Source organism: Colius striatus, chromosome 11, assembly GCF_028858725.1.
Source record: "Colius striatus isolate bColStr4 chromosome 11, bColStr4.1.hap1, whole genome shotgun sequence".
NCBI classification, from domain to species: domain Eukaryota; kingdom Metazoa; phylum Chordata; class Aves; order Coliiformes; family Coliidae; genus Colius; species Colius striatus.
Window position 1 is genome coordinate 22228119 of NC_084769.1, and position 17257 is coordinate 22245375.

The 17257-nt window shown below is 44.2% G+C and overlaps 3 protein-coding genes across 13 annotated transcripts in view; 2 read left to right on the forward strand and 1 right to left on the reverse strand.

Moving 5' to 3' along the window:
* Positions 1 to 11043, forward strand: part of SSB (small RNA binding exonuclease protection factor La) — a 36013-nt gene extending 24970 nt beyond the window's left edge. Inside the window, exons 1-12 of one of the 2 annotated variants that reach the window (XM_062004431.1) lie at positions 846 to 963; positions 5433 to 5507; positions 6874 to 6977; positions 7146 to 7320; positions 7461 to 7568; positions 7662 to 7762; positions 8001 to 8072; positions 8156 to 8198; positions 8911 to 9051; positions 9390 to 9573; positions 9737 to 9868; positions 10581 to 11043. In XM_062004431.1, the coding sequence (XP_061860415.1) occupies positions 5442 to 5507; positions 6874 to 6977; positions 7146 to 7320; positions 7461 to 7568; positions 7662 to 7762; positions 8001 to 8072; positions 8156 to 8198; positions 8911 to 9051; positions 9390 to 9573; positions 9737 to 9868; positions 10581 to 10678 (1224 nt within the window). In that variant the 5' untranslated portion in view covers positions 846 to 963; positions 5433 to 5441 and the 3' untranslated portion in view covers positions 10679 to 11043. Of the gene's footprint in view, positions 1 to 845; positions 964 to 5432; positions 5508 to 6873; positions 6978 to 7145; positions 7321 to 7460; positions 7569 to 7661; positions 7763 to 8000; positions 8073 to 8155; positions 8199 to 8910; positions 9052 to 9389; positions 9574 to 9736; positions 9869 to 10580 lie in introns of those variants that run through there. The other variant, XM_062004432.1, reaches the window with a different exon arrangement.
* Positions 8878 to 16625, reverse strand: METTL5 (methyltransferase 5, N6-adenosine). Of its 5 annotated transcripts, none has more exons than XM_062004436.1 (8): positions 15477 to 16625; positions 14535 to 14656; positions 13797 to 13911; positions 13252 to 13433; positions 12775 to 12857; positions 12444 to 12495; positions 11762 to 11811; positions 10697 to 10805 (listed from the first exon to the last, which is right to left on the reverse strand). In XM_062004436.1, exons 2-8 carry the CDS (start codon positions 14641 to 14643, stop codon positions 10752 to 10754), a joined length of 645 nt encoding a protein of 214 aa, XP_061860420.1. In that variant the 5' UTR covers positions 14644 to 14656; positions 15477 to 16625; the 3' UTR covers positions 10697 to 10751. The 5 variants fall into 5 exon arrangements, with proteins under 5 accessions (XP_061860421.1, XP_061860420.1, XP_061860419.1 ...); XM_062004435.1 differs by lacking the exon at positions 15477 to 16625 and adding an exon at positions 15091 to 15153; XM_062004437.1 differs by lacking the exons at positions 10697 to 10805; positions 15477 to 16625 and adding an exon at positions 8878 to 9084 and having other exon boundaries at positions 14535 to 15128.
* The window catches only part of UBR3 (ubiquitin protein ligase E3 component n-recognin 3), a 113988-nt gene continuing 113166 nt past the window's right edge, over positions 16436 to 17257 (forward strand). For 3 of the 6 annotated variants that reach the window (XM_062004423.1, XM_062004424.1, XM_062004427.1), the window contains exon 1: positions 16443 to 16989. In XM_062004423.1, the coding sequence (XP_061860407.1) occupies positions 16538 to 16989 (452 nt within the window). In that variant the 5' untranslated portion in view covers positions 16443 to 16537. Of the gene's footprint in view, positions 16990 to 17257 lie in introns of all 6 variants that reach the window. The other 3 variants (XM_062004425.1, XM_062004426.1, XM_062004428.1) reach the window with 2 other exon arrangements.

Consider the following 17257-nt stretch of genomic DNA (forward strand, 5'->3'; position numbering starts at 1 on the left):
TGCAAGGAGAAAAAAAAGCCTTCTCACATGCTAGGAGAGTATGGCACAAACAAAAATCAGTGAGGCCTAGGGCCACAGCTAAGTCCTCATTTTTTAGAGATTTTTGAGTGTGTTGAGATAGAGTAACTTCAGATTTGCATTTAGATTTTAACTGGTGCTATTTGTAACAATAGCCTACAATACCCTTTAAAATTAGCTCATGTTCATAGCCCATCCCAAGAAGCTAACTAGTCTTGAGCATACACAGGAGTATGTTCAGCAAGAGGAAGTGGGATTTTGGTCAGTAAGGAGAGGGGAAAAGCTCAGAGCAGGGCATCTGTTAGCCTTCTGGGGGTTATGTTTTTAATAGTGATAGTTGAATGTGAGCACTAACTTAGTGTGGACCTGTAATATGGTAGCCACTGTTCTACTGTTTCACTTGTAAACTAGAAAATTTACTAATGCACAAGTCAAGTCAGTGGTTAAATCAGTACTGTTTATTAAAAATTCTGCTCACGTGATCCAGACGTTTGTAGTGCTTCAGCACATCTATATACTTAAGGTTTGTAATACTTAATAAATATCAATATAGCATCAGTGTACAAATGTGCTCTCAGTAAGAGTTCTTTTGCCGCCGCTCCCCCGCACCGGTATTGGGTGCAGTGTCGGCCCTTCCCGCTGCTGCGTGCGCCTGTCCCAAGAACAAACACGAGCGCGTTTCCGCGCCAGGGGGTGGCAGTGCGCCGGGCCGGCTGCCGGAGCGGGGCCCTGAGGAGAGCAGGGCGGCGCTGTACCGCCGCCTGCCACAGCCACAGGGACCAGTGCAGGGGGCCGGGGCCGGCTCCCGCTCCGCCCCCGGAAGCGGCGGTACGCGAGGGGCGGGCTGGCGGCGGCCGCGGGGGCTGCTGGGCAGCGCGGCGCCAACTGCGGCCTTTAAAGCGGCGGAGCGGGGACGCGTGCGGGCTGGTTCCCGGGCTACAGCAGGTTGGTGCCGGGGCTGCCGCACGTGGCGGGCGGGGCCGCTCGGTCACGCTGCGCGGCGGCGGGCCGGGCCCCTGCGGGCGGCGGCGGGCCGGGCCGAGGCAGGGCGGGCTCCGGGCCGGGTGGCGGGGCCCGGCGGGGCAGCGGCGGCCGGGCCGTGAGGGAGGGGCGGCCGAAGCAGGGCAGCACGTGCAGGCGCTCAGCGCCGGCTGGCGGCGCGGGGCTCGGCCGTGCCCGCCACAGAAGGGCGAGCCGCTGCCGCTCCTCCGTGCGCGCCGCTGCGGCCGCCGGAAGCGCCCCGCGCGGCGCTCGGGTGCGTGCGAGACACGGCGGGGTTCTCGGCGCCGCGTGCTGCTTCCCGCGGCCGCCGTGGCGGAGGAAGGGCCGCGCTCCCGCCCCGCTGCGGGCTGGGCCGAGGCGGCCGCGGCGCGCGAACCTCGGCCGCAGGCCGCGTGGGTCTCTGGAGGGGCACGATGCGTCGTCGGAGCGTAGATGCGTCTGGGAACAAACTGTCAGTCTCCCAGCGTAGACATAAGCTTCAGGGACGAGATTTCTGCAACTTAGGTGTTTCTTATAAGACGTTGCTAATTGTGTTCCGCTGCTTCTACTCAGAAACCAACAATGAAAGTTGTCTCCATGATAAGGGGTAGTGACAGTTAATCCTCACCTTAGCTAAAAACTTGTGCTTTGATGCAAGAATGGGGTCGAAGGCTCAGAGCTCCTGACCAACGCATGGCATCACTAACAGTCCCATGTCACTTTGGGAAGACTTTTATTTTTTTGTTTTTTAAATAAAGCCTTTCACTCTCTTACAGTAATGGTAAATCCAGGTGGTCTGCAACTGAGCTTTGTCCAGATCTTGAAACTCAATGACTTATAAGATGAAAATCCACTTGAGAGTTATTTTGGGATGATCTAGCTAATATAGCGTGAGATCAGATTGTTCTAGTTACAGGGCTTGACTGTCATTTTCCAGTTGTAATTTAAATCTCATGCCTTTTTTCATTATTCCAAGCAGCACTGATACAGACTGTTGGCACCCAGAAAGAACACATCAGTGTGGCTATGAGGAAAACACTTGGAATGAAATCTTATGTGGGATTTTGTATGCTGTTCAGACTGATTGTTCTTCGGCAGTGCTAGCTCTTTATCAGTCTTCACTGCTGCACAGCAACTGAAAACTATTGATCTGAATGTTGGATACAGAAGACCGGCTTGTGCTAATGACTGAGTTAAGGAGTCTGAAGTGAGCATGTGCAGCAAGAGTAGAATTTCCCTTAAATTATAAAGCTGGGTCTGTTTTTATTCTAAATAGGTTGGAGCTCCATCAGTGCCTGAACTGAATTCCATGCATGGCAAGCTTGTCTTTGTCTTGCCTTCAGTTTATTGTAACTTGTAGCTGAACAGCTGCATTTTAGAAAAATTCTTCCTGGTGTAAGAATTAATCTGAAGGGCTTGTCTTAGGTCTTGTGTTGCCTTACGCTTATCTACCCTTTTTTTTTTTTACCTTGAAAATACCACTAAGGAAATAGACTTTGGTTTTCAACTCTTCTTAGCAGTGGAGCTGAGCCTTACTCTGTGGAAAGCAAGTTGCTGGTTCTGGGATTTGGTACCCAGAGTGAGGCAGATGCACTGTGAGTGGGAGAAGTGGAAGGAAGGCAGGGTATCCAGGGATATAACAATACTGAAGGAGCTTTGGTGGCAGAGGCTAGGTGAATACAAAAAGTGTTTTTCCATAATGCTTCACAGCATTATCTTGGCATTTCTTAATGGCTTCTTGGGTATTTCAGTGTGGTGAGTTTTTTGGTGAGGCCTGAAGGACAGATTACCCTGGATAGATTGAGAGGGAAGGGTCTCTCTAAATGACAAAACCAAATGAAAACCCAAACCCACCAGCTTTACAAGTTAATTCTTTTGTCGCTATACGTAACTCATGCTGCGTAATCCTCATCTCATTAACTCAAGTAGAACTGCTAGTGACTTGGTAGCATGCAGCCAGAAGGCCTCAATGTTTACTTTAACAACTTATATTAAAGGAAAACTTGCTCCAAGGAATCTGCACCATTCAACATGAACAGGTACAACAGCAGAGACCGCCAAAGGAGCAAGCAGCTACAGCCTACCCAGGCTAGTCTGTATTTCACACTACAGAGGAGTACAGAGCAGCTGTCTCCACTCAGAATACTTGAGACCAGCTGACCAAATGGAAGATGGTGAGGGAAGATTCCTCTGTCCTCCTCAATGTGTAGTTCCGTGTGCACCAGCAGATTGTCTCTATAAGAGTTCCAGCACATATTGTTAATGCATTTTCTCTTAAAATGGGATACATTACTAAAATCCAGATTGATGTTTTTCCTCAGAATATGCAAGAAAGCCATATTTTTTTCCCATTTTGTAGTAAATTGGTATGTCTTCTTAAGCATTGAGCTGTACTGTGAAAAGCGCTCCTTGAAAAATGGTTTTCTTAAATATGTTGCCCAGTGCTTAAAAAACTACCACAGTTGAAGAAGAGACTTTGCAATATGAGTTAAATCACCAAACTAAGGTTTGGGAATATGAAGATTCACATAGGTGCCATCGAGTGCTTATTTTTTCTTGACCCTGAGGATATAGCTTATCATCAGACCTAACCTGCTGCAACTGCTTGCTGCCACAGAGAGGTTTTTCTGTTTTCTTTTCTCGTGCTCCCTGCCCTAGCAGCTCCACCATTAGTGTTTTCTACAAGCCAGTGATAAATTTATCCAAGGGAACTATTCCCTTTCTTCAGTGGAGGTTAACTTTCTGTTGGATCAGGTGTTACAGTAACCCACAAGGAGTGTGGACAATGAGTTGATCCAATAGAAAGGGCCAAGACTAATCCATAGATTGCCATTAATTTACACCAAATTAGGTCTAATGGAAAATAGAATACTGGTTTCTCTCACAAGTCAGGTGTTGGGGACAGTGTTGCAGGGGAGTGTTAAGATAGTGCTGGCACCTGAGGATGGTGGTGAACTAAGTCACCTGTAGTCAGTGTGGCTACTGTGAGACATCTCTAAAGCAAGTACAATTGTTGTTAGCGGGTACTATGGGATGGATTTTTGTGAAGTGCTTTATAGACAAATGGATGCACACTGAGCACAGCTGCCAACTTAACACTTGCTGAAATCATGCTTTAAAGAGTCTTAAAACGTTAGGTATGGGTGGAAGTCCACTAGTCCAGGATGCACCTTTTATGGCTCTGTGCCTAAATTAAAAGGAATTAAAAGCAAGTCAAAGAATTCAACACAGCCTTGACATCAGGAAGAGGAGGAAATGGGAATACTGCAGACAATCAGTGAATTAAAATATTAAAATAAGATTGGGCTGCTCAGGTAGGTGTTCTCATGAAGAATATACTTTCCCAAGACAAGGGAGTCCCAGAGCAGTTTTCCATGTTCCTACGTTGTCAGTCCCCTTGATTCTCTGAAAAGTGTTATTGTGCTGTGAGTGGTAGAAGAACAGAATGTGTATGTTTAAATGTCCTGATAAACCACCAAGGCATGGGCACTGAACACAGCCTTACCACTAGTCTCAATGGTCAGTGACCCATAAGATGGAGCAGCCGAGGGCCATAGGACTGCTTCATCTTCTGTAGCTGGATTTAACAAGTGTCACAGTGCCCAAAGGGAGAAAGAATAATTAAAAATTCAAAACTAAATTCAAACCAATTTCCAACAGCTTTATAAAGCTACATTTCTCCTAAAGGATTACTCTTCATACTCTGTCTTTATCTTAAGAGCAACTAGATAGACATTTTCTGATCCCAGTTAACTTTCTGGCCAGTAGTTGCTTTCTTACTAACCTTCTAGTGCATGTAGAGACTCAAATGTGTTTCATAGGTTGCCTCTAAGTCTATCACAGGCCTATGTAATCTAAAGACAGATATTCTACTTGTCCAGCACAAAACCAAAACAACAGTTAGTATGATACATGTGTTCTTCAATGCCCCAGCTGTAAGTCATTGGAGCCGTTTACAAACCTCCTCACCATTCTTCTGTTATTTTCCCACAGTTTCTAATTATACCTATTTAGGAGTATTAAACAATTTTGTCATTGATGTTTTGCCTCACTGAGAGGTGGGATTTGACTTAAGAACAAATGTTATTGACTCTCAGGTTTGTTGCTGTTCAGTACCAACTGAAGCTCTGTGCCTAGAAAACGGTAAATAACAATGCTGTAAAGTGCCAGCATTTTTTAACATATTGAATGTAGAATGTCAAATGCTGCCTTAACAACTGAAGCATTTTACTTGCTTTTGGTTTGTTTTTTTTTCCCCCAGTTCTTGCAGTATTCCCTTAGAGTTCTGCAGTCATGTTTCAAGTTATCTCATGAGCATAAAATGTATGGCTAAAAAACTTGTCTGTTGTTTAGATAAGGCTGCATTGAAATGCAACACTATATTGATGTAGAAAGTACTTAAGTGCCTTTGTTCTATATTCTCTTCAAAACAGCTGGTGAAAATGGCTGAAAATGGAGATGCTGAAAACATGTCTATTTTGGAAAGCAAAATCTGTCAGCAGATTGAGGTAAGTTCAATTTCTAGTTTGGGATCTGGACCGAGATGTAGTTTTGGAGACATTTATTGGTTGGGACCTGGGTAATGGGAAGTTAACTTCATAGAGAGTTAAGACTTAATTCTTCATCTCTTTATGTCTGTTGTAGGTCTATGACAAATATTTAACACTGTAAGATAATTGATAGTTGTAGTCTAAGTCAGAAGTTACACCTGTCTAGAGTTACCTGTGAAACCCCTATTTAAAAACACAAAAGGTTTAAATTGCTAGTGTTTTGGATGCTATAGCAAGTGATATCACTAAACAATTTACTACTGTGTTCACTGGGGTTATTCTATCTGTGCATATAGGAAGATGTATTTTAATTCTATGTGACAATGTTTTTTGCGAAAAAAAAAAATATCCTTCTGCTCAGGTATCTGTGCTGGTCAAAATATTTGCACACTGCATAACTTGCTGTTGTGATTTACTGCTTGCTACAAATTACAACTAAACTTAAAATGCCCAGTTAGATTAACAATTTCTTACTCTAGAGGCTTTGGAGGGTTATTCTACAATAGAAAACTGAGCACGTTGCTTAAAGTGACAGCTAGAACGAAACTGTTTCCCTGAAGGATAAAAATACAGCTGCATGTGAAGCCCCATTCAGGGGAGCTATAGTTGGCATTTATGAGAAAACTCAAACCAAAACCCAGAGATTGAGGGGGGAAGAATAGTTGACAAAAGCTAGACCTTGTGGTAATGTGAGTTTGAGGTATACTAGAGAGAGAGGTATTGTAAAACTTGCACTGACTTTTTAAAGCCCAATGAGACTGGTGAAAATATTCCCAACCTTTCCTATGGCTTCAGGTATTTGACCGTAGTTAGATGACTTCTGAGCAAAAGAATCTGATAAACTTGTCTGTCTTGTACTGGTTTGTCTTCCCATGCTAGACACAGTCAAAATAAGAACACAGTAAATAAAAATAAAAGCAATACTTTTAATCTTGCAGCATCTTCTTGAATGAAACGTAAAAACTCTAGTCTATGTGTATGATTTCTTAGTGTGGCAAATGCTTATAAATTCCTTAAATAATAATAAAACCTGAATTTGTTGGTGACAAACTTGACTTTTGACTCTGCAGAGCTTGATGGAATAAGCTGCACACCTCTCCTAAACAAAACTGCAGTTTACCTTTGCTTGGTTAGTTGGATGAAGCACTGGGGTGTTTTTACAGCTTATGTGACGCAGCTAACTTTCAGAAATGTTTAAATACAATGTTAAAGCAGGAAGTAATAATTTCAGATTTTGTAATTGTTCAGGGTAATGATTTTTGAGCAGTAAGCTCTCTTTCCCTGCCTCCCTAACCTCTTTTTTTACTTTTTTTTTTTTTTTTAGTACTATTTTGGCAATCACAATCTACCACGAGACAAGTTCTTAAAGGAACAGATCAAACTAGATGATGGCTGGGTGCCTTTAGAAGTAATGATCAAATTCAACAGGTAAAACTTAAGTACAACTAATCTGGATGGAAGGGCAACTTTCAACTATGTGTCTGTATTTGAGACCAAATGTCCCTGGTCTGCATGTACAGCTCCTATTGCTGCTTTACCATTTGGCTTCACCTTTGCCTGCATACTTGTAATAACCTGTGTTTGCTTGCTCAATAGGTTAAGTCGCCTTTCAAAAGATTTTAGTGTTATTGTGGAAGCACTAAGAAAATCCAAAACCGGTTTAATGGAAATAAATGAGGACAAAACTAAAATCAGAAGATCTCCCAACAAACCCCTTCCTGAATTAAATGACCAGTATAAGGCTGCAATTAAAAACAGATCTGTATATGTTGTAAGTAAACATCTTCCTTTGGTCTGTGCTACTCTGCGTGGCGTTGACTGAAAACCATATGCTTGAATTAACTCATACTAGACAGGTAATAGTTTCTGTCAGTTTGTTGCCTATAATCGAAGCTCGTTGCTATCTTGCAGAAAGGCTTTCCAGTAGATGCAACGCTTGATGATATCAAAGAATGGCTTGAAGATAAAGGTCCAGTTGAAAACATTCAAATGAGGAGAACATTGCAGAAAACATTTAAGGTAGCTCTTGCAGTGAACAGTTAGACTTGGGGCAGGGATCCTTTCTGGCAATATTCTGTTTGATAACACTGAATATCTCTCACCATTTAACAGGGCTCAATATTTGCAGTTTTTGATAGCGTTGAATCTGCTAAGAAGTTCACAGAGATCCCAAACCAAAAGTACAAAGACACAGACCTGATAGTGCTTTTCAAGTAAGTCTACTTAACTGATGTATGAACTAATAATGATCAAGGATAGCTTTAGACAAGAATCTGGCTTGACCCGAGAAGTGTAAGTTTCTGCACTGTGGTACAGGTATTGATAGCTGTACCTTTTGGAGACTAGCATCTCAACTCCAAAAGATAACCTCAGCTGTTTCTTCGCTACTGCTGTCTTCTAATGGAATAGAATACGTTAAGAGCTACTAACTTGGCTTATATTCTGTTGAAGGGAGGAGTATTGTACAAAGAAAAATGAAGAAAGGAAACAAAACAAAGTAGAAGCTAAAGCAAGAGCTAAACAGTAAGTCATTATTAATTGAAGTACCTGGTTTTGCTCACCTGACCACACATGAACCAACTCTTAACTAATTTACTTTTCTACAGGGAAAAAGAAGAAAAAGAGAAACAAGCTGCAGATGCTGGGATGGTATGAGTTTCTTCAGTCTCTATACCTGAAAACTATGCAATGCTTGCTTTTGAATGGCTTTTCAATCCACAAAAACAAACATGCTTCTGCAGCTCCATTTTTTTTTTTAGAGCTAACATATGTGGGGTATTCAGTTTGACATTCTAGAATACAGAGCACTTTCTAGAAAGTCACTTCAGGTTTTCCAACTAACCTACAGTATGGCTTTGTTTTGTCATGGTATTTAATCTTATTTTTCAAGAGACTAATTTTATTTAAAGGATCGTATTCTGAATATAAATATGAGGCATGTCTACCTGTTCAGAAGGGACACTAAATGCAGCGAGATGATTGTTCTTGTGTGGTATTTAAAGCATACAGTAAGGATTTAGTCGCTATTATATAATCATCAACTTGATGTGTCAGCTTTTACAGAACACCATTTTGTAAGGAGTGTAAGTCTCTTATGGGGAAAGAGTCCTATCTTCCACATAAATGTATCATGGTAAGAAGGGAACAAAAAAAAGGGGATACATACCATGTAAGACTTCGGACATCAGCATAAATAAGCTATGTAGTGAGAATGCTCAGGTTACTGGTGGTGCTAAGGAGGCAACTTCCATTGCTTATTTATAACTATCATGTGTTAATTGTCTCAGGATTGATGGGAAAAAAAATAATACTCAAGCTTGACTCTTCAACAAAACTGTGTGTTTTCTTAAATTTAATTTAGAAGTCTCTGGAAGAAAAGGCAGGATGTCTTTTGAAGTTTTCTGGCGATCTAGATGATCAAACATGCAGAGAAGATCTCCATGAGGTGTTTTCTAGTCACGGAGAAATCAAATGGATACACTTTGTCAGAGGTGCAAAGGAGGTCAGTAGAATCTTAGACAAGGACTTAAGATCTCTGTATTGAAGTTTGAAAGGGAATGATTAAATGCTTGTTCTCTTATGTAATGAAGTAAGAAATAATTTGACTTGTGGAATTGCAGACTATTTAAAGACTTAAATTACTCCCTTTAAATTCTTTCAAAACAACAGATCAAGGTTCTGTCCTTCCTAGTTTATAACGTCAAAACTGAGACTGTTAGGGCAGTCTGAGGGTCTTGCTGCAGTCTAGACATATTGTACTTCATGCAACTGTATGTTCATTGTTCTAGCTAAATGTTTTCACAGTATGATTCAAATGCAAATGCCACTCTTCTTTTTAAGGGAATTATCCTATTTAAGGATATTGCAAAAGAAGCTCTGGACAAGGCCAAAGCAGCACATAATGGAAACTTACAGCTTCGGAACAAGGATGTTATGTGGGAACTGCTAGAAGGGGATGCAGAGAAAGAAGCTCTGAAAAAAATACTGGAAGATCAGCAAGAATTACTAAAACAGAAATCAAAAGGTTCTCCTTTTATTGGTTTAAGAATTTGTAACGTCCTAGAAGTGGTATTGTGTGAAATTAACTGTAAATAGTGAATACATACCAAACACTGACTAACTGTAAAGCATTCTGTTGGGCTTGCCAGTTAAAAGACAAACATTCCTGACGTCATCTGTCCCCACAGGACGTAAAATGAAAGGAAAAGGAAGAGGGGGAAAGATACCTCAGGGTGCACAGAAAGGAAAAGTACAGTTTCAGGGCAAGAAAATAAAGTTTGAGAATGAAGAGGAAAGTGGAGAAGGCGATACTAAAACAGGTATGACATTCTGTGTACTGGATGCAGCTGCTTCAGTCCATGGAACTACTTCCTGGAGAAGCAGCCATGTTTCTTGTAATGTTTCTGTGATTCTGTTTAAGATTTGTCCCTCCGTTGTAGTATTTGTGTTGTGTCAGGATCAGTAAAATAACTTAAGGGTCTTGTGCTTGACTCCTTCCAGAACTGTCCAAAAAGCATATTACTAGCTAGCTGAAGCTGTTACTGCAGGGCTGTTGAAAGCTTTCTGCGCTGGAAGACGGTGGCTGTCAGCACCATTACAGAACTGTACAGATCCAGTCTCTTGAGCAGTGATTTCTTTCTTCAGAGTATGAGAAGACTAATAGTTCTGCATAGTGCTATTTATCTTGGAAAAGACAGAGCTAAGCTTCTGTTCACTAGATATGGCACCTGCTCAAACAAAATTCGGTGAAATACTTATTCCTGTTAGATTGTATTCCTCCATCTTCTTACCTGCCCTCCTGCTGTGAAGTTATGCATGGAAGAAGCTCTTCAAAGCTGGTATTTTAAAACATCTAAAAGCTCTACATTATAGTAATAAGTAAATTCTAGTATAGCAGTGCCTCTGGATAAACCTGGACTTGTCCTTGAACTTAGATGGTAAAAAGGGTGGGTTTGGGTTTTTTGCAAAAGATTTCAGGTAATACTGAAATACTTCCCTTTACCATAAATGACTACCTATTCAATCTTGCAGAACCAGCAAGTCCCAAGAAGAGACCACTAGAGGAAACGGAAAAGGAAGAACCTGCACCAAAACAACTGAAAACAGAAAATGGAGATGGAGATCAGTAATAGAACAATAAAAGAAAATATAAAAAATCATGGGTTTTATTGTTCCATTTTCAATAGGTTTTAAATACATGCTTCAGTTCAGGAGTTTCTTGGCAGAAAATCTAATGAAATCCACTTCAATGTCAACCTACAATGAGAGGAAAGCCTCATATTATTGAGTTACAGCTTTGCTCTATTTTTGGGTTTTTTTGTGTAAGCATGTTTACTCTTAACATACCACCCTGGAAAACTTTTGTATTTATAGTTTTGTTTATACTGTCAGATCCTCTCAACTTCTCTGGCACCTCATTCAAATGTAAAAGGTTCTGGACTTTGTAATCTTGCGGTTATGTTAAACAGCAGCTACCAATAAATTCAGAATTTAAAACTGCTTACTACTGAAGCCTGGATATTAATGGAGAATAAAGCAAAGCTGAGGGCCAGATGTCCATTTATATTCAAGTCACCAAGAGAATAAGTGGAGCCAAAGGAAAGTTCTAGTCTGCTACTCAGTGTATCTAACAGTCTTCAAATCTTACTCTGTCTTCTCCAGGCTTCTCCCTGCTTCCCCTAGGGTTATGAGACACAGGCATTCAAGGCGAGTACTTGGTACACAGGAACTGGCCTGTGGACTTAGGCTTCCCTGCTCTAGCAGCCTGACTAGATCAGCTTCATCTCTCTCCTCTAAGGTGGTTCAATGAGGGACTTTACTGGCTGTACCTATTTACAGCACAGAGAACAAAACACTGAGACAACGCTGCAAAATCCTAGTTATTCTGGCCTTACTTTTGAGTTCCAGTGCAGATGGGATCAAGCAAGTAACTATTAAAAGTTGAGCTACCCTTATTCATGGCTATCTGCAGTGCTGACTTTAATCTCCATGTGTAGCTTTGACGTGCACTAGTACATTTTCTAGTTGAAAAGGGAAAAGAATTACTGTAACAGCAATAGAACTCAATGCCATTGTAGTGAATTTGTCTGAAGTGTAAGAGCATCCTTTCTCCAGTACACATAGCCCTTGCTTACATTTTCTGAAGTAGAGTTTATTTACCTGCCTAGTATGAAACCAAGCATTATCTTAGTTACATGACATTTTATACTCACTGATTTCTTCTTGTGGAACTTATATGATGCTGGTAGGTCATATCTAAGTTCTGTGAACAGTACAAAGAATACTTGTTACACTAGAATGATTATTAGTCAACTGACTTACAGCCTGCACGCATGTTCTGTTTCTTCTACTGCCTGCCTGTTGCCCCTGGACTAGATAAATGTTCAACCGTAGAGATAAAAACACTTAAGCCAACCCAAAAGTAAAAGGATGGCTAAAATACAGTTGTGTTTCAAGTACTTGCACAACTTTTATGTCTCAAGTTGTGTGACTGGAGAAAGCATCCAGCAGATGATAGCTAAAACTGTCAGAAAAATATTTGGGTGACAGAAGGACAGGATGCTTTTTTGTGAAAACTGACCTGCACTTTGCTTTTGTTATTCAGCATAAATATTCTTTTGAAGCAGGAAGGTAGATTAACTTAGGCTTGAAGGCAAAATCTACTCCAGAAAGAGATACAGTTCTAATTCTGCACAGCATGTGTGTTCTCAGGGCTTTACCTACAGCCTGCTTCTATTCTACCCTGGTAGCAAGGTATTAAAAAAAAAGGGTGTGCTAAAAAAAAAGACCTATGTCATTTGCAATATTAAATCACACTTCAATTTACCTCAGGCTGTTAAGACTGGCTAGTAGTGCTCTAGATCTTAGCCCCCTTTAACAACAAATTAGTCTTACCTGCTATGACTTCCATCTTCACTTCCCATTCATCTGCTTTCTTTTGAATGTGCTACAATATTAAACAGAGGTCAATTTAAAAGCTTGTTTCTACATGTCTGATAAACATTGACACCCCTGCACTTGAGGAGTCTGTGCTTTTGCTTTTCAAGCTGAAACAGTAAATGACACTCTTATGTTGATCTATGTAAGATCATAGTTACTTGACATAGTCAGTATTCAAAACAAATCTCACACCCCATAGAGGTGTGAACAAATTAGTGAAGCTACATATACAAGAAAAAATGCCAGCTGTTTAATTGCCTGGTTAATGCTAAAATGAAGGATTTACCTGCCTTGTTGAAGTTTTGTGCAGGGAATACACAGCTTTTTTTGCCATTTGTAAAGCAGTTTTCAGAAAAATCATATCCATTCCTGAAAGAATGATGAAATTATTAGAATTGTTAGATGCAAGTTTAAGCTAGAGGATTTCAAGAACTGCTTCATGCTTCATTTTTTCCTGCAGTAACAGCTATTTGAGAAACAGCACTGAATACACTGAGGTACAGAAAGTATTTCTAAAACTTAAGATTGATTTTATTAAAAAAAAAAAAGTAGTAAATAGCTAGTATTGTTTATTTCAGACCCAATGACTGTTAGTTGCACTGTTGAACTTATTAACCTGTACTTGGGAAACTGCTTCCAGCTCAACAGAACTCTACATACTTAAAATTGGTAATTGTAACAGAGATGCGAGATGTTTCATTAGAAGCGCTTCCCTTGCTGTTCCCTTGCTAATAATTTCTAACTGATTTTCAGAATTACCAACCTTTATTATGCTTGGTACCAAACGGAGGGTTCATAATAACTGTGTCAAAAGTCTCTGACATGCTCTCAGGTAAACAACAGATATCGCACTGAACCATGTTGATGTTTGTGAGCTCAAAGTCTTCAACATTGCTATTAAATATTTCCAGTGCATCTGCATCTATGTCAAACCCCACACACAATCTATTAAAAAAAAGAAGTCACATATTAGTCTCCTACAAACTAAAATGCTGTTTATTCTTAAGTTTTGAAAGGGATCTATGTACACAACTTGTTTTAATCTAGGAAATGTAACAAGCATACACTATAAAGTCTGTGCTGATAAAGCTCTTTTGCCCTTTCTTGAATATTCTTTTAAAGTTTCCAAATGCATGACAACTGCCCATCTCTTTTGCTATTTGTGGTTATTGTCTGTGTAAACATACTAAAAAGCCTTTTTATGCACAAGATTAGATTTATAAATTTAGTTTAGTTCAGCATTGTTATGTTCTAATCTTCTCTTCTATGTAAGAAAAAAACCCCACAACCAGAGTATTAAGTACTTACCCTGCTCCTAACATTGCACTTCCAATGCTTAGCATGCCACAACCACAGCCTAGATCTGCAATGGTTTTGTTTTCAATATCATCAAAAGTATTGTGAATTGTATAAAGCATACATGCTGGGAAAACAAACAAAAAAACCCCCAGAGGTCAATAATACCAAATATACATCTGATTCATCAAGAAAAGATACTTCTGCCTTCCTCTGAAGTAAATGTTTGTCATGCAACATTAAGGTGATGTTCTCAGGGCCTGTAATTCTCATTTTCACTTATATGTGAAAACAAGTCAAAAACGTTTTGAGAAGTTACAGAACTCCAGATCTTTGGTGGACAGATTACATCGAGTTGTAAGTATCATCTATAGAAAAGCTATGCCTCTAAATTTGGGGAAAAACAATAGGACAGAAAATATTGAAAAAAAAGAAATAATGTATGAGAATCTGTATTTACACTTTACTGGTTTTTGTGTGACATGAAATAAGCCCATTTCAGCTTTCTCAATTTACAGATTGTTTCTATTCACAGCATTACCTTTTAAATCAATTTACTTGATTTTTGGATTGTACATTAACAGTATACTTCTCATAAGTTAACAGATCGTTAAAAAACAATTACATTCCTTCTGTATACATTTTCTCAATTTTACTGTAAAGGTTGCAAATGAGATAATGCAGTAGAAACACTTAAAAACTTTTATTACAGTGATGATGAACGAGTAAAAGAGACCAGGAAACCTCTACCTGCAATGTGAGGTCTTGTTGGATACTGTTCAAGGAGTAGTTTTGGACATTCAAAAGTATCAACTTGTTGAAGATAGCTTTCCAGTTCTTTAAGCTTTAATTTCTTCATGTCTGTAGCTTAGCTGAAGAAATTAATGTGTAATCAATTACAATTAATATAAACTACACATTATCTTAACATTATTTTATACTTAAAATCCGTCTGTGCTCTTCAGCATCTCCCCAGTGTTTTCCTGCAGTCCCAGGGTCCCTGCTGACGGCACACCGATGACGAGGGCAAGCGCGGCGCCGGCTAACGCGAGGCCGTTCCTGGTCCGCGCCAGCCCCGTTTCTCACCGCCGCCGACTGACCGCCTCCCCCCCGGGGCAAGGCGTCGAAGAGGCCTGAGGCTCCGCTCCTACCGACGGGCCCCGCCCGTCGCCGCCACAGGCGGACCCGGCCCCGAGCCTCAGGGACCTCCGCGAACCACACCAGCCCAGTGGCCGACACGGCCCACGGCCGCGAAACCAGTAACCCGCTAACACCTGTGCCGCCCTGCAACGCCGCCTCTACTCACCGCGGCCCCAGCGGGGCGGGCTGAGGGGCCGAGAGCACGTACTTCCGCCGCGCCGCCCGTCCGCCCGCCCCCAGCGCCGGCCCGAGCGGCGGAGCGCCGGGCGCCCCGCCCCTGCCTCCCCGGGATCTGTGGCGGCCAACGGGGACATGCAGGAACGAAACGCAACTATGCTTTGCCTCTCTTTTTAATTAACAGCTTTTAGTTTTCAGTGTCACATAACCATGATATATTTTATAACAACCTTACGTGTGCGTGACGCGTTTGCGAAGCCTGATCTCCCGGGTACTTTCTCTGAAAACTGTTTGAGTACCATTAGGGACAAAAAGCATGGAAAAGGACTTCGGTGTCCGGGCAGTAACTGCAAGGGAAACAACGGATCTACTTACTTTTCTCACGTTTTCCTTCCTATAATCCTGGAGAGCGACCTACGGCACCACGTAGCCGGTATTCCCAGCCCTTAGAACTGCAACGCAACCCAAGACACCGGGATATGGGGCAGCCACAGGCAACGCGCCGGCAAAGGCAGCAGCGAGGCGTCCCCCTTGGGCACCTGGGGTCTCGTTACTCTCAGATAAAAGGTTACTTTCGTTTAGGGACAGATTGGGGGTTTTAAAGTTTTTCCATTACGCAAGTCTGCCTGTCGAGTTTTAAACCCGTTGGACAGTATGTAAGCTTTGTTAACTCGTATCTAAATAGGTTTCCTCCTGGCGGGAGCGTGCAGCCGCGCTGCGGTGCCTCAGAGAGCGGTGCGGTGCGTGGCCCTGACAGCCGCGGTCGGCCCGCTGGGACCGCGAGGAGCACGCACTACCCCGGCCAGCCCGCCGGGAGCACGGCTCTCAACTGCGGGAGCTCCCAGCGAGGCGCGGCGCTGCTGCCGAAGCCCGGGGATGCTCCGCCACCTCCAGCGGAGCTTCTGACGGAAGCGAGCGCGCAACCGGGGCCTGAAGCCTCAGCGGTGCCTCTCGCGTCGCCCACTCTGCCTCTGCCCGACGGGACCCCCGCGGTCTGGTCGCACTGGCGGCAGCCGCTTCGTTGGAGGAGCGGCTCCGTAACAAAGGGCTCTAGTACCGTCGGGAAGCCGGTCTGCCCAAGTAGCCCTTCCTGGCGAAGGGGGCCGCGATGGCAGGCGGTACGCGGCTCCCGGGTCTCCCGTCCTGACAGAAGTTTCAGGCTGAGGGGAGCGGGTGGGAGGCACTTTGCGGAGCGGCGGTGCGGGCCGCGCACCTGCGCGCTGCCAGGGCGGCGCGGGCCGGCAGGCAGGGCAGAGGAAGAGGAGGAGGAGGGGTAATGTCAGGGGAGGGGAGAGGCAGTGTCAGGAGGAGGGAGCGGGCGGCGGTGCCGCGGCTATCGCGAGAGGGAGGCGCCGCTGGGAGGGGAGAGAGGGCGGCGGGGGGAGCCTCCGAGCCGGGAGCCCGGCGCAGCCGTAACGGCTCCTCAGTTTCCCATCATGGCGGGGGCCGGTGCCAGCGGTCGGGATAAGCGGGCGACGGCGGCACGGCTGAAGACGGCGCTGGGCGGCGAGAGCGGGGCGGCGGCGGCGGCGAGCGAGCTGCGGGCGCTGCTGGAGCGGGTGTTGTCCCCGGTGGCGGGCCCGGGCGGCGGCGGCGAGGCGGCGGCCGAGGCGCTGGAGTGGTGCCGCTGTCTGCTGTCGGGTGGGGAGCCGTGGGACAGCTTCGTGCAAGCCGTGCGGGCCTACGACCCGGCCACGCTGTGCGGCCTGGTGTGGACGGCCAACTTCGTGGCCTACCGGTGCCGGACGTGCGGGATCTCGCCCTGCATGAGCCTGTGCGCCGAGTGCTTCCACCAGGGCGAGCACGCCGGGCACGACTACAACATGTTCCGGAGCCAGGCGGGGGGCGCCTGCGACTGCGGCGACAGCAACGTCATGCGGGAGGCCGGGTGAGCGCCGGGCGGCCTCGGCGGGGCGGGCGGTCAGGCACCTGCCGGCGGGGGCGGCCCCGCGGCCGAAACAGCCTCCCCGCTGGGTGGCAGAGCTGGCTCCGGAGCTCGCAGCTGCCCGGAGCCGCCCTGCGCGCCGAGGGTCACAGGAGTAAGTGGGCACCTGTTTCCGTCTGAGTCGCCTCCTTGGCCGCTGGTGGGACGAGGCTCATTGGAAACGGCGGCCGGGCCGGGCTGAGAGAGAGGGTCGGGCCCGCCTTCCCGGCCG